The 13,000-nt window shown below is 39.2% G+C and overlaps 1 gene segment (V, D, J or C); it reads left to right on the top strand.

Moving 5' to 3' along the window:
* Positions 1–12,105, top strand: part of LOC134390934 (T-cell receptor gamma chain C region C10.5-like) — a 52,721-nt gene extending 40,616 nt beyond the window's left edge. Inside the window, 4 exon segments of the C gene segment in view lie at positions 6,284–6,613; positions 8,671–8,687; positions 9,797–9,818; positions 11,963–12,105. Coding sequence covers positions 6,284–6,613; positions 8,671–8,687; positions 9,797–9,818; positions 11,963–12,105 — 512 coding nt within the window.
* Positions 12,106–13,000: the final 895 nt, after the last annotated feature.

Here is a 13,000-nt window from a genome sequence, read left to right as displayed (position 1 = left end):
CACACACACATACACAAGGAATAGACTCAGGCTAGAAATTAAAATGACTTCGGGATCATGTCAGTGAACCACTGGCATAAGTTATCGGTCCAAGGTACTTTTTCGTAGAAGGACTTTTGAGTGAGAGGCATCAAAATGAACTTTGTTAATTACCTCTTCACTATATTTTGGGATATAACTTAGTGCTTTCTCCCTAAAACCTGAAAACCCTCCCTCTATTATTTGTTTTATTATTATCTCATCCCTAACAACAGTGCAAAAATATTTTTTATAGTCAATTACTGTAGAATCTCAATACATTCTACTTCTCATTGACCTAGCTTCTTAGAGGGCAGGCTGAGATCAGTCAACATTTCTGCTATTGTGACTTTTGTTACGTTGCCTGCTCATGGGCCAGTTTCATGGAATTCCCATGTCCAACGAGACATTTTAGCTTCAATGTCAGTGAAGAGAGTCTTGATGGTTTACATCCTCATTTATTCATTCTTCTTTCAGCAAATATTTATTAAAGACAATTTTGTGCTGGATGCTGAAGATAAAAGAGTAAGTGAGACACAGTTTCCACACTCGAAAGCTTCCAGTCTAAAGGATAAATCTTCTAGATTTTGGCTTGATTCAGTTTGTGTTCTTCAGTCTGTGGCTACCAGACAAGCAGGAGGTCTTGGGTCCATTAGCTCATTTCCTTCCTTAATTTGTGTAGTAGTTATTGCTTATAAAATCCATACATTGTGTTTAGTGGAAGAATTTGATGTAATTGCCCTTTATCATCCCATTAAAGAGAAAATTAATATCAGGTAATAATTATCAAGAGCCAGACACCATGCTGAACAGTTTCAGTGCCTTGTCTCCATCTCAAAAGCCCTAAGCAGGAGATCCTCATGGCCTTTTCACAGATGAGGAAACTGAGGCTGACAGAAGTTTGGTGACATTCCTAAAGTCATATGAGTAGTAACTGTGGCAAAGTTGGGATCCAGTCGAGACCTGTCTATTCCAAAGTGCATGATCGGGACCAATATGTGATTTTAGAAATATAATATCATGTCTTTTTATTAGGAACATTTCCTCTTTTGTATCTGAACTTTTAAATACACTCTTTAATTGACTATTTATTACTAATAGCTCACTACTAAAGTGTGGGAACAATGCTTCTGCTGCTAATCATGGCATTGAAGTTACATCTCTCCCTCCAAAAAACATCGTGGAAGTCATATTTAATATGTATTTATTAAATACTCAAAATATAATCTTAAGATATTTCTATAGAACTTGATAGTTATTTTGACACCATTCCACTGAATTTTCTTTTTGCATTGGTTTCAAATTTGCTAGAAATGTTGACGATGGTCAAGGAGATTTACCAAACTCTTAGAGTATATTCAAGTCACAAAGAACAGTCTGTCAGCAGTAAATAGCTTAAGAAATCACCATTAAGAATTCATATTCCATAACAACTCATCTGCTCTAATGTCAATGGTAATGGGATTCTGAGAAAAGTTACTTTAGAATCAATCTAGATACCCATTCCTCCATACACATACGTAACAAAATACCTGTAAAGAATATTGAATATAAATTTACTAAATGTTCAAACGTAAAAATTCTGTTAGTTTCTCTTTGAAAAGTAAGGAAATATTAATTAATTCTAAATTACAACTCTAGACAAAGAAGTGACTTTATATAAAAAATACATAAGGTTCAGGAAAAACCATGAGAAAAGATAAGATCAGACTCTCCAGTGTACGTAATGCAGGAAGGGAACAGACATACCCCAGGCTGCTCAGGCAGAGTGAAATCAGTTCTTACATTACTGATTACGTGCAGATCTAGTCTGATTTTATTTGAGATTTGTCTTTCTTTAATGTCAGCAGGGCCAATTTTCTTGTACTTACATAAATATTGAAAACATACTGGCACAATTTTAAAACAAGCATGAGGGAGATTTCTTTTAGTGAATCAATGTCATGGGATTTATTCCAAAATTATAGACATGCTCAGTTATGAATGTGCACTTTCAGGATTAGCCTGTGGATACAGGAACCAACGTGTTCAAGAGTTCTCCTTCCCAGAACAGTAAAATATGTAGAACATTGTGAGGCTTAATTGCATAAAATGTCACCATATACACACACATTCATAAGCCTATAACTCCCGAGAAGTGAAACTTCATCAAGAATTCATGAAAACAAATTTATTTCTGCCAGCAATGTTGTATGAAAACCTAATCCAGGGCAGGATGATATTACTAACACCTACACTCTTTTTCTTACTTTCACATTTGCCCCTAAGCTAATTTTATTTTATTTTACTTTATTTTTTTATTGGTTATTCATGGGTAGAAAGCTGACTGTCACCACTCGTGTCCAAGATGTGATGGCCAGATCCATACTGGCAGCATGCCCATTACCACACATTGTGATTATACCCCATGTCCCCCACCCAATTAATCCCCAACCTCCCATTCTATTGCATTTCCCCCTCTCCACTTTGGATCCCTAGGTCTGTTCTTTCCCTCTGCAAGTGCAATGCACCACTGTGGTCTTTCTTTCCTCCCTTCTTTCTGTCTTTGCTCCCACTTATAAGTGAGCACATGCAGTTATTTTCCTGCATGAGGGAGATTTTTATAAAGTCTTTTCAGATAGTGGGCAATGCAAGGCAGCAGAATGAAAGCGTTTGGTCCTGGCACAAAGCTCATTGTTACAGGTAAATTTTCTTTAAATTCTCCAGTGTATTATAGGGAGGAGAGGCAGGTAGGCAAGTGCTGCAGGCTCCGATGCAGGTGCTGAAATCTCTGGTGCAGGTACTGGCTTGGAAGTCTTGGAATTGCTCCTGGTTTGGTCCCTAGCCATGGTGGGAACTCCAGATAGTTCAGGAGATGGTCCCAGGTCCTGGGAGGCAGTGCTATTCCTTACCTTGCATGGGAGACGTGCAAGGAGTCTAGAGCAACTATAGATCCTAAAGAAAGGAGGCAGGAGGTCCCCTCAGCATCTCTCTGTTGAAAGGCTTGTAAGCAACTTTAGGTCATGTATCTTATTTGACTTTTAAAATAACCAATGGAAAAAATAAAAAAAAAACTTTCTAAATGTCATTTTCTCACAGAAAGGTTAAATGTTTGGTATTTGGCCATAAGTAATCAATATCAAATGTCAAAATATTTCTCTGTGTGACCATACTCAAGACTGACACAAGCTGCCCTCATTTGTTTTTTTTTAAAATCCAGTCCCCTAAGTTTCTTCATTTCTCATTAGCCTTAAGGATGTGGTTTTGCCTGGATGAGGGAGACCACCTCATGAGGACGGTCCTAGCCGTTCAGATTTACTGAAGGGGACGTTTTCAGAGAATTTTCACAAAGTTGATAACATTAAAAACTAGCACTGAAAAAAATGAAAGGGATAGTATATTATGGGCTTTTTAGCGGTGGATATTATATGAAGAGATGAACTCATAAACTGAAAAGTGACTTTTCATTCCCCTTTTTTCCTACTGACAGTGTGTATTTTGGCAATCAAGTTAATAAAGGTGGCACAGATGCAACTCACAAGTCCTCTGAGAAGTGAATTATTGGGAATTGCAGTGCAGGAAAAGGCAAGGACTTTGATTCTGAAATAAGACTTCTGGGATACCACTTTCTGTGTACCTGTCCTTTAGCAAGAAAATTTTGAATCACCAATTATTGAATCGCCAATATTAAATATAGTTGGAAACTTGTTATAAACCTGAAATACATATTTAATTATTAAATAGCTATAACTATTTAATTGATAAAAGAGAAAACAAGAAATAGAGAACACTAAAATAAATATACATATGAAGATTTGAAATATTTACTTTCAAATGAAAAGTAGTTGATCTTTGTTAAGTTTATATACAATTCACAGTGCTGCAACTTAATAAAATACAAACAACTTAGGCAATTTGGCTCGAATATATTATTTGATTATGTAAATGAATGTACGTAAATGAATTGGACAGGTTCATTTACTTTTAAAAAATGTAAAAAAATGCATCATGATAAAAATTTGGACCATGAAAGTCACGATCCAGAATATAGGTACTAACCACATCTAATCAAATGCACTATTTAATGGTTAGTCAACTAATACATTGAGAAGTTATGAAGGTTCAGGATTTATTTTATCCCCACAAGAATGAAACTTAAAAAATCTAGCCAAGAAAAAGAAATAAGAGACAATAAACAGTGCGGTACCATGCAGAAAATTTCCAAGTTCATCCATTTGATTTTCAATTTCTTTAGTACAATAAGTCAGAAGTATTCACATGAAGAAACACAAGTTTCTAAGATGAAAATTACATTAGTCAATGTATTAACTACAGACTAAAATTATATTATTATAATATACTATGGAAATATTACCCCTATCTTTTATAACATGCTTTTAAAATTAAAAACAATGTACACAGTTAGAGAAATATACAGTATCTTACTATTATAATAAGTAAAATACTATCTGCACTAAAAGCAACATACATAAAATTAAAATAAGCACATTATGACATAAGTATATTTATAGCATGCTCAAAAAATTTATAATATATGCTTACTGATTTTGTATCAAAATCAGGAGTTTTGCTGCATAGGCAGAAATCATCTAGAATTTTTTTCCTTTTCTTCTCAAATGAGAAATTCAATTTTTATCTTAAGAAATTGCCTGTTCAGTTATTAAACTAACTTCAACATAGCCCCCCCAAATATTAGCGATGCATTTGAGTTTCAATTGCAAATCTAATAAGAAAGTCTTCTAACATTTATAGTTTCAGTATTTGATTAAAATAAACGTATAATCAATTCACATTCCAGATTCAAGTGACATGCCTTTTTACAAAGGCATATGATGCTTTGTTTATATTATGTATTATGTAATATTTGTTATATATTATATATTATTATAAAGGCATACGATGCTTCATTATATATTTTGACATTATATGTGTAGGAAACACTGGACCTATAACTTTTTTGGGGGGAGCTGTAACTTTTAACATTATACTAATTATATTTAAACTTTATTCAGTAGATTAAGACAAAGGGAATACGGAGCTGCAAAACAGTTAAATGCATACGGGGTAGATACAAATTTTTGGAGAGACACTGAGAGTTGAACTATGGATATACTGATATGTATAGACCTTCTCACTGATGGAGTAAATCCACATTAAAGCAAATATGAAAAATACACCCCTGCTGTATACTTAGTTGTGCTTAAACTTCAAAGGAAATTCCAAAATAAAATGTGCCTTCGGTGAACGTTTTTTAAAGCAAAACATAATTTTGATAAGTGTATGACTTGGTAGGAGTAACACAAGAGCATTTCTGAAAATAATAACACTTTTTAAGAGAAGTTTTGGAAATGTTGCTATTTTGCTTCTAAATCCAAGACATTGTGAACAATTTGGAGGTACAGCTTTAAATACTGCCCCACCCAAAACCTGGAGTGGTCCAGATGTGAAAGTGAGATGTTATGTCAAGTTAAAAATTAACGTGGAAAACCCCATGAACTTCAGAACTGGGAAGGAGAACCACGTTTAAAGCTAAAAGTTCAACCCAGCAGATTAAAGGCACACAGGAAAGCAGATTCCCATTTAAAGAAGCAACTGCATACTGTTAAAAATAAAAGTGAAAAACTTCTTCCTGACATTTATTCATATGGGAAATATGACAACTGTGGTGCATTCCAGAAGCCGGTACATGAAAAGGGGGGATGCACAGAGTTGTGCACCATGAGGACGTGAGTTGTTTGGCCAAAGAGCATAAGTTACAAAGGACGGGGAAGGGATGCACTTTGGAAGGGGCCAAAGATCGTCGTCTGCAGAGAGATCATCCAAGTTACCTGGCCTCCTTCCCTCTTCTCCTGCCACCCACCTGGAAACCATGCTCCAGTAAAAAATAAAAGAAAGAAAGAAAGACAAAAACACATTTAAAAAGAATGTGTTCATGAATGTTGGAAATCTTGGCATGAGGCAGTTAAAAGTCATGCACCATCACAGCATGTGGAGAAAGAGCAAGTCCTGGTTTTGATCCAGGCTCTGAAACTCAATAGCTGTGACTTCTGGAAGTTACTTAAACTCTTGATTCTCTTCTCACATCTGTAAAATAAGGACAATAATAAACAACCTTGCAACCTATTGGGGATGAAAGGCCATGGCAGGTGCTAATCCAATGGCAACTTTTCCTCCTATTGCTGTGCACGGTGTTGTTTGCAACAATCCAGGGTATTTGCATTTCTCTAAGAATTCCATTTAACTGATATTCCGTTTTTCCCCACAGGTAAAACCCCTGCTGGAGACATTTTCCCCAAGCCCACTATTTTTCTTCCGTCAATTGCTGAAACAAACCTCCATAAGGCTGGAACACATCTTTGTCTTCTGGAGAATTTTTTCCCTGACGTTATTAAAGTGTATTGGAAAGAAAAAAATGGCAATACAATTCTGGAATCTCAGCAGGGAAATACCATGAAGACTAACAACACGTACATGAAATTGAGCTGGCTGACAGTGACTGAAAAGTCACTAGATAAAGAACACAAATGCATCGTCAAACACGTGAATAATAAAGGAGGAGTTGATCAAGAGATTCTGTTTCCTGCAACAAACAAAGGTATGTGTATATAAATGTAAGTAGAACCTCCCAGGAAACTTATCTGAGTGGGAATGCCCCACCTTTTTCCTGCCAAGTAATAATGGAAAAGAAATATAAATCTTTCTTAAATGTTGTTACATTTAATGGTAGCATCAATGCTCTGCTATTTCCCATAGAATTAAAATGGTATGGGTGTTGGAGAAAAAAAAAGGAAAAGTTTACTTAAGCTTTCTCAGCTCCAGTTTCATCATTCAAAATATTAAGGTCACATGATGTTTTTTAGAACTTTTATATGGATTAAATGACACAAAATACGGGGAAGCATCTAGCAGCTTATCACACAGTAAATGTTCAGGAAGGTTTCCACTTTTCGTGAATTTACTTGGTCAGGAAGTAAGCACAACTGTATGTCTTGCGGAAAGGTCCCACCAAGCAGGCAGCATCAACACTCCCTTTAATCTTGCTGTACACAAAGTTTAAGTACAAACAATGAGGTCTTTTTATCAAAATGGGATTTATATGGAGGAGCCAGAGCACGACTCAACGAAAAATGAAATAACTTTGGCTACTGCAGTTTTATGGCAGCCTTGGGTTTTTCAGATTTTTATTTCATGTATCACTGTAAGTAAAGTTTCATGATTAAAGATGGGGTGGGGCTAATGTGCACACACACACTTCATCCTTCCTAGTGGATGTCTTCATTGTCATTGGTAAACGCAGCTCAACAAACTTCTAGTGGACTAGCCAGGCCTGCATGGAAATGCGCAGGAATGCACTGCGATGAGCAGTCAAGACAGCACCCTCTTTTCCTAATCAACGAGGGTCAGCGGGGTTCAGGCATGATGTCCAAAGCAGTCCCTTTGCTGCAGATGCTGCACGTGTCCAGGCCAAAGGCCCCAGAGTGGTCATGAGAAGGAATCATTTTGTATTCCTCCCTGGAGCCGACAAGCCCTCTTTAACCGGTGGGAACAGACACATCGCAAAACGCAGGAAGGCCTTTGCCTCCCACCAGCCCCCATCTCTCCTGACGTCTGTATCCTCTCAGGGCCTTAGTTTCTGTGATGACCGAATGAGGTTTGGAGCATTGCCTTGACTTTCTCCCGGGGCTGTGATGGAGAGAAATGGAAATGATATCAGTGACAGTGCGTGCTTTCAAATACATGGAGTGGCCGCCTTTATTCACGCAGTCATTGTACTTATTTATATCCTCTCTTAATTCAAGTAATACAACTATGATAGTGCCCCTTTGTTCTGTTTAATTGCTGAGAAGCGCAGGGTGCACAGATACCAAAGCACGTGCCCTGCAGACCCGCCACTCTCATGCGCCCAGTTAGGGTCCGATGTCTCCAGTGACAGGGACAGTAACAGTGCAGTAAGTTCCACAGCAGTGAGGGGCACACAGGACGGAAGTCCAGTCTTACAGTGGGCTTCACCCAACACTAGACACTAAATCCTAGGACAAGCGTCCTTCGTGGCTTCTCATGGCGACAGAGCTCAGGAGGACACTTCTGTTAATGTTACTTGAGAGCTAACTCTCAATGCCATTCCGTTGAAGCTTCCCCTCCCCCCTTTTTGATCAATGTTAAAAATGTAACATGGGAACATATCATTTTCAAGTGAAATAAAACTAATCTGGTCCAAGTTTTCAACCAACCTTGACTGAGAGACAGAACTTATGATACACACATAGATTTCCTGATGAGGAGTTGCTCGTTCAATGCACGGTGATATTTTTATGTACCTTTTAATGAACAAAGTCACTATAAGAAAAAGAAGGAGACTTTTAAGACCCGTCGAAGTCAGTTGTTGAAGATAGTTGAACATCTGAACATGATTAAACCAATATTTTCATTCTTCAAACTTACCCTAAAACCTATTTTTTAGAGCAGATCAAAAAAAGAAAAAGAAAAGAACTCGTTGAGTGTATAAAATTGCACACCAGAACCATATACATATGGACAAGAACACATCCAGGAGAAGAAAATTGTGACTCTGTTTTCTTCTATCTGTTTAAAAACATTTTGTCTTTGTATGTATGTTGGCCTTTTTTTTTTTTTTTATACATCATAGGGAAGTACAACTCTCATCTCAGGTTTTATTCAGAGAAACATAAATGTGACTGGGCCTGTCCTGTTCCCAGAACGACTGGCACTGAGATGCTGAGCTCCTGTAATAAAAAAGGCCATTAGCTAGGAATAATTATGTTATCTGGAAAAGAGGGGATTTTTTGTGTGTGTGTCCACAATGTTGGAATTACGTTGTCTCTCTGTAAATTACTTTTTTATTTCTGTAGATCATTTTACAAAGTACTTTCCACATGCCCTATCTCACTTAATCCCTTACAGCTATCCTTTGGATACCAGCTCTGCCATTCACTGCTGCGACTCTCAGCTAGTTACCTCTGTTCTCTAAACTTTATTTCCTCTTTTCTATCATGGGCCACGCATCCCACAGCTCACTGAAGTGTTCTTTGACAAGAGAACACGTGTGAAGCATTTTACATAGTGCCTGGCACAGGAATGATCACTCAGTAGATATGAGCTTTCATTCATATTGCTGTTGTTATGTTCACAGACACCAAACCTCCAGAAAATCAAGTGCACGAATTGGAGATATTGGAGACACGCACGACTTCGAATGGTATGACTGGTTTCTTCTGCTTAGATAAGGAAATTCTCAAAACCAGACTTCATCAAACATCTAAGATTCTGTTGTGGATTCTAGGATTGGATGGATTCTTTTTGGTAGCAATAGTTCATGTGCAGTGTGTGCTGAAGACTGTAACGCAGCCACTTTTCTGTTTATTTTCCCATTGAACAGGTATTTATCAAACACCTATTTTGCAGTAGGCATTGTGGTGGGAGCTGTGAATACAGAAGGAAAACCGGATGGTCTTGGATATTACACTCGTTAGGATAAAAAAGAAAAAACAATGTATCCTTCATGAACTTCCACATCTTCCTGTACAGAAACATACAAATACGATATACGGAATTTTATAGAATCAGACCAATTATTTCTGGAATTGTGGGGGCTCATATTGTTAATGACTGTCTCGCTGTCAGAACATTTTATGTCTGTGTATATATACACACACATACATATGCACACACACATACGCATACACACACGCACCCAGTCAAATAACAGGCATGAACAACTGCCTAATACTTGCTCTCATTTCTTCTAGATACTAAAAAGCCTTGTTTGGAAGGTGAAAATGGTAAGTATTTGTGCTTTTTCCCCTCCTGATCATCTTAACTATCTGAACTTCCCTGGCTTCAGGTAGAAAACAGACTGGCTTGGGGTAGCAGGATGGACTGAGTGCCATTGTATTAATCCTTCATTTCCTAGGAGTCACATTAGCACAGTCAACTGCTGGTCTTGGTCTGAGATGACTGTAAATCAGAGGCTGCAGTGATGGGCTCTGAACTATCTCAGCAATGGGCTTGTTGATTCAACTCATGGATTTATCCGTATGTCTTCTGTTTCTGTAACTGGGGAAAGCATGATACCAAGAAGCTTCCAGATCATTTGTTTATGTTTTAGTCTTTGGGCCTTGCTGGCAGCTAATAACAGGAACTAGTGCCTACCGAGTGCTCTTTATGTGGAGGCTGTGGGCTGTGCTCCGTGTGGTTTTCTTGTCGAAACCTCACGATGTTCCCAGGAAGTGGGGCAATGTTGTTCACCCATTCCACACACGAGGGCAATGAGGGAAAATTAAGTCCCTGACACATGCCACCCATTCAGATCTGGGGTTTCAAATGAGGCCTTCTGATGAAGATTTCACACAGCAAGTTCTCTAGTCTTCCTCTGTGATGTAGTCACGGAGCAAGAAATTCTGCAGCTGAGGCACCAGGACATGAAGGACACATGGGGGGAGGGGGGAGGGAGTGGGTTCTGACTTCCACAGACCGGCCCCCAACCTAGTTCTCTCAGTGACTAGTTGCATGAACATGGGTAAGTGACTTGCATTCTGTGAGTGGTACTTTTCTCAAATGCCAGTGAGAAGAATTACACCAAACTCGTGTTTGTTGAAGAGATAAGGGCACAGATGTGACATGTCTAGCACTGGGAATCTCATTTAGCAGGCACAATAAGCACTAGGTTCTGGCCCTTTCTCTCCACACGTGCACAGAGAACACGACTAGAAGCATGGGCTCCAGCCCTGCTGACCCTTCCTCTATTCCAGTATGCAGGGAGCTCTGGACCTCAGCTGCCACACAGGTGAGGAGTGGAGGTAACATCTCATCCCACCAAAGGCAGGGAGTTAGGAATCTTTCTACACCACGGACTAATGCTTCTGGAGTTTTGACTCTGTGAAGACAGAACATGCAAAATGGAAATTTCCACAGGAAGTGATTTGGGCCCACGGCTCACCATGTAGCCACTGTGGCCCACCCGGGTATTTAAGTACTCCTTGACATCACGTGGGTCTTGCAAAACTTCAACTGGTGTGAAGTGCAATTACCCAATAACATCAAAGCCACAATGACAGACTTAGGAAATACAGGTGAGTGTGTCACAACCACCTAACATCTCAGGGAATTTGGATTCACCCCATTCTCCCATTTTCTATAAAGCCCTCTTTACTAAAACCTCCCACCCACCCTGCTGCAAACACGACCAAATTCCCATGCACTGTACACTTCCTAGAGGTCTCATTGGATGCACAGTGTGCGATGGCATGGATGCTTCTAAATCAGCAACTCAACTTTGTATTTAGGCTTAACCTTTTGACGTCTGGTATGTTTATTGCACACGAAGATGTAGAATTACAGAGCAGCTCCATAGGTTCTTTAGCATCTTGTTGCTGGGGCTGAAAGCTGGGCTCTGACACTGAATGCACGTCATGAGCCAAATTCCTTCTCTCTGTCCTCAGTTTCTTTGTTAATGGCAATGAAAATAATCTCCCTCTTTCCATCTCTCTCATAGCTTGTTATAAAGATTAAATAAGATAAAAACTTTACAAGCAAAGCTGTCAGAATAGTGTTTGCTATTTAGTTAGCGGTAATAAGTATTGATGTTATTATTACTTAGAACATTTTTGGGGTGAAGAAATTCTAGAATCTAATTATCACAACACTTTTTTCTTCATTGGACTCATTCATTAAAAACCCAACCTTATTCTTCTATACTTTGGAATGTTCTAAGTGAATTGAGCAGAGGTTAATCAACTTGACCTGTGAGCTGAACTGACTTGTCTTGCTCTGGTGCTGGTGGCAGATGTTTACTTTTGGGTTTTGGTGGTGGTGGGATATCACTTCAATGTAGATTATCAGAAATAAATATTTGTGATCCCTTCCCAATTAATGTGTCTTACCCTGTCCAAAGAACAGGTGAAACTAGCTGAACGACTTTTCTCAGAAGCACTGGGGCAGCAGCTCACCGGCACCTCTGTCTACTACACCTACCTGCTCCTGCTCCTCAACAGCGTGGTCTACTTTGCCTTTGCTGCCTTCTGTCTGTATAGAAGAACAGCTGTCTGTGGTGATGGGAAGAGTTCCTAACAGACGGTTGCAGAAAGGGGACATCTTTTCTGCATCATGTATTGTCCCTGACACAGTAACCCACAGCAGCCATTAGCACCTCTCTCTCCAGTCTCCCCCAGCTCCTCCAGCCAGCCCGAGTCGTGGCAGCTGCAGTGTAGACAGTGCACAGCCTCCAGCTGTACTCCAGTGCCCTCGCGCAGACAGCTGCGTGCAAACCTGCCCTTCGCACACCCTGGAGTGGCCTGATTGCTGTTCAAATTCTGTGCTTTGTTTTTCATAAGCACAATAATAAACAAACGAGCAAACAAACCCCAAAGTCTACTTTTGTTCATGTGTACCTAAACTTGATGAAATTGAATGGAAAGTTCAAGGTAACAAATAGCATGCCCACTGGGCCATGACATTCGGTGTTGGTTGTAATCATGGTCTGCTACCACATGCAGTGCAATTTCTGATCCTTTCCGATACAGTGGTTATGGAGCACTTGCTGCAAACACATGTTACTTCTCTTTTAAAGGTCAGATTCATTTCGTTTGGGACATTTTGATGGCAACAGGACAACGTCTACAGTGATTTGCACTGTGTTTGCTCAGCTCTATGCTAGTGTTTCACAAACAACGTGTTTCCTGGTCCTTACAACATTCCCATGAATGCTGCATGCACCAGACAGGCAGCACGATGGGGGAGCTAGGCACATAGGACTCTGGACCGAGTGCCAGAGTTCGATTCACGGGTCTGGTATTTAGTATCTGAGTTGCCTCTGACAAGTTACTTGAACTCTGTGTGCCATAATTTCTTCATGTAAATTGAAGGTGCAGTGTCCTTTCTCCTGGAGTTGTTCTATGGATTAGATGAGTTAATAATGCTTGATACATGCGAGTCCTCAGCTGCATTGATATGTGCTCTTGATAGC

Source organism: Cynocephalus volans, chromosome 11 (genome assembly GCF_027409185.1).
Source record: "Cynocephalus volans isolate mCynVol1 chromosome 11, mCynVol1.pri, whole genome shotgun sequence".
Lineage (NCBI taxonomy): Eukaryota > Metazoa > Chordata > Mammalia > Dermoptera > Cynocephalidae > Cynocephalus > Cynocephalus volans.
Note: the sequence above shows the minus strand (reverse complement) of the source record. Positions and strands in the feature narration are given on the sequence as shown.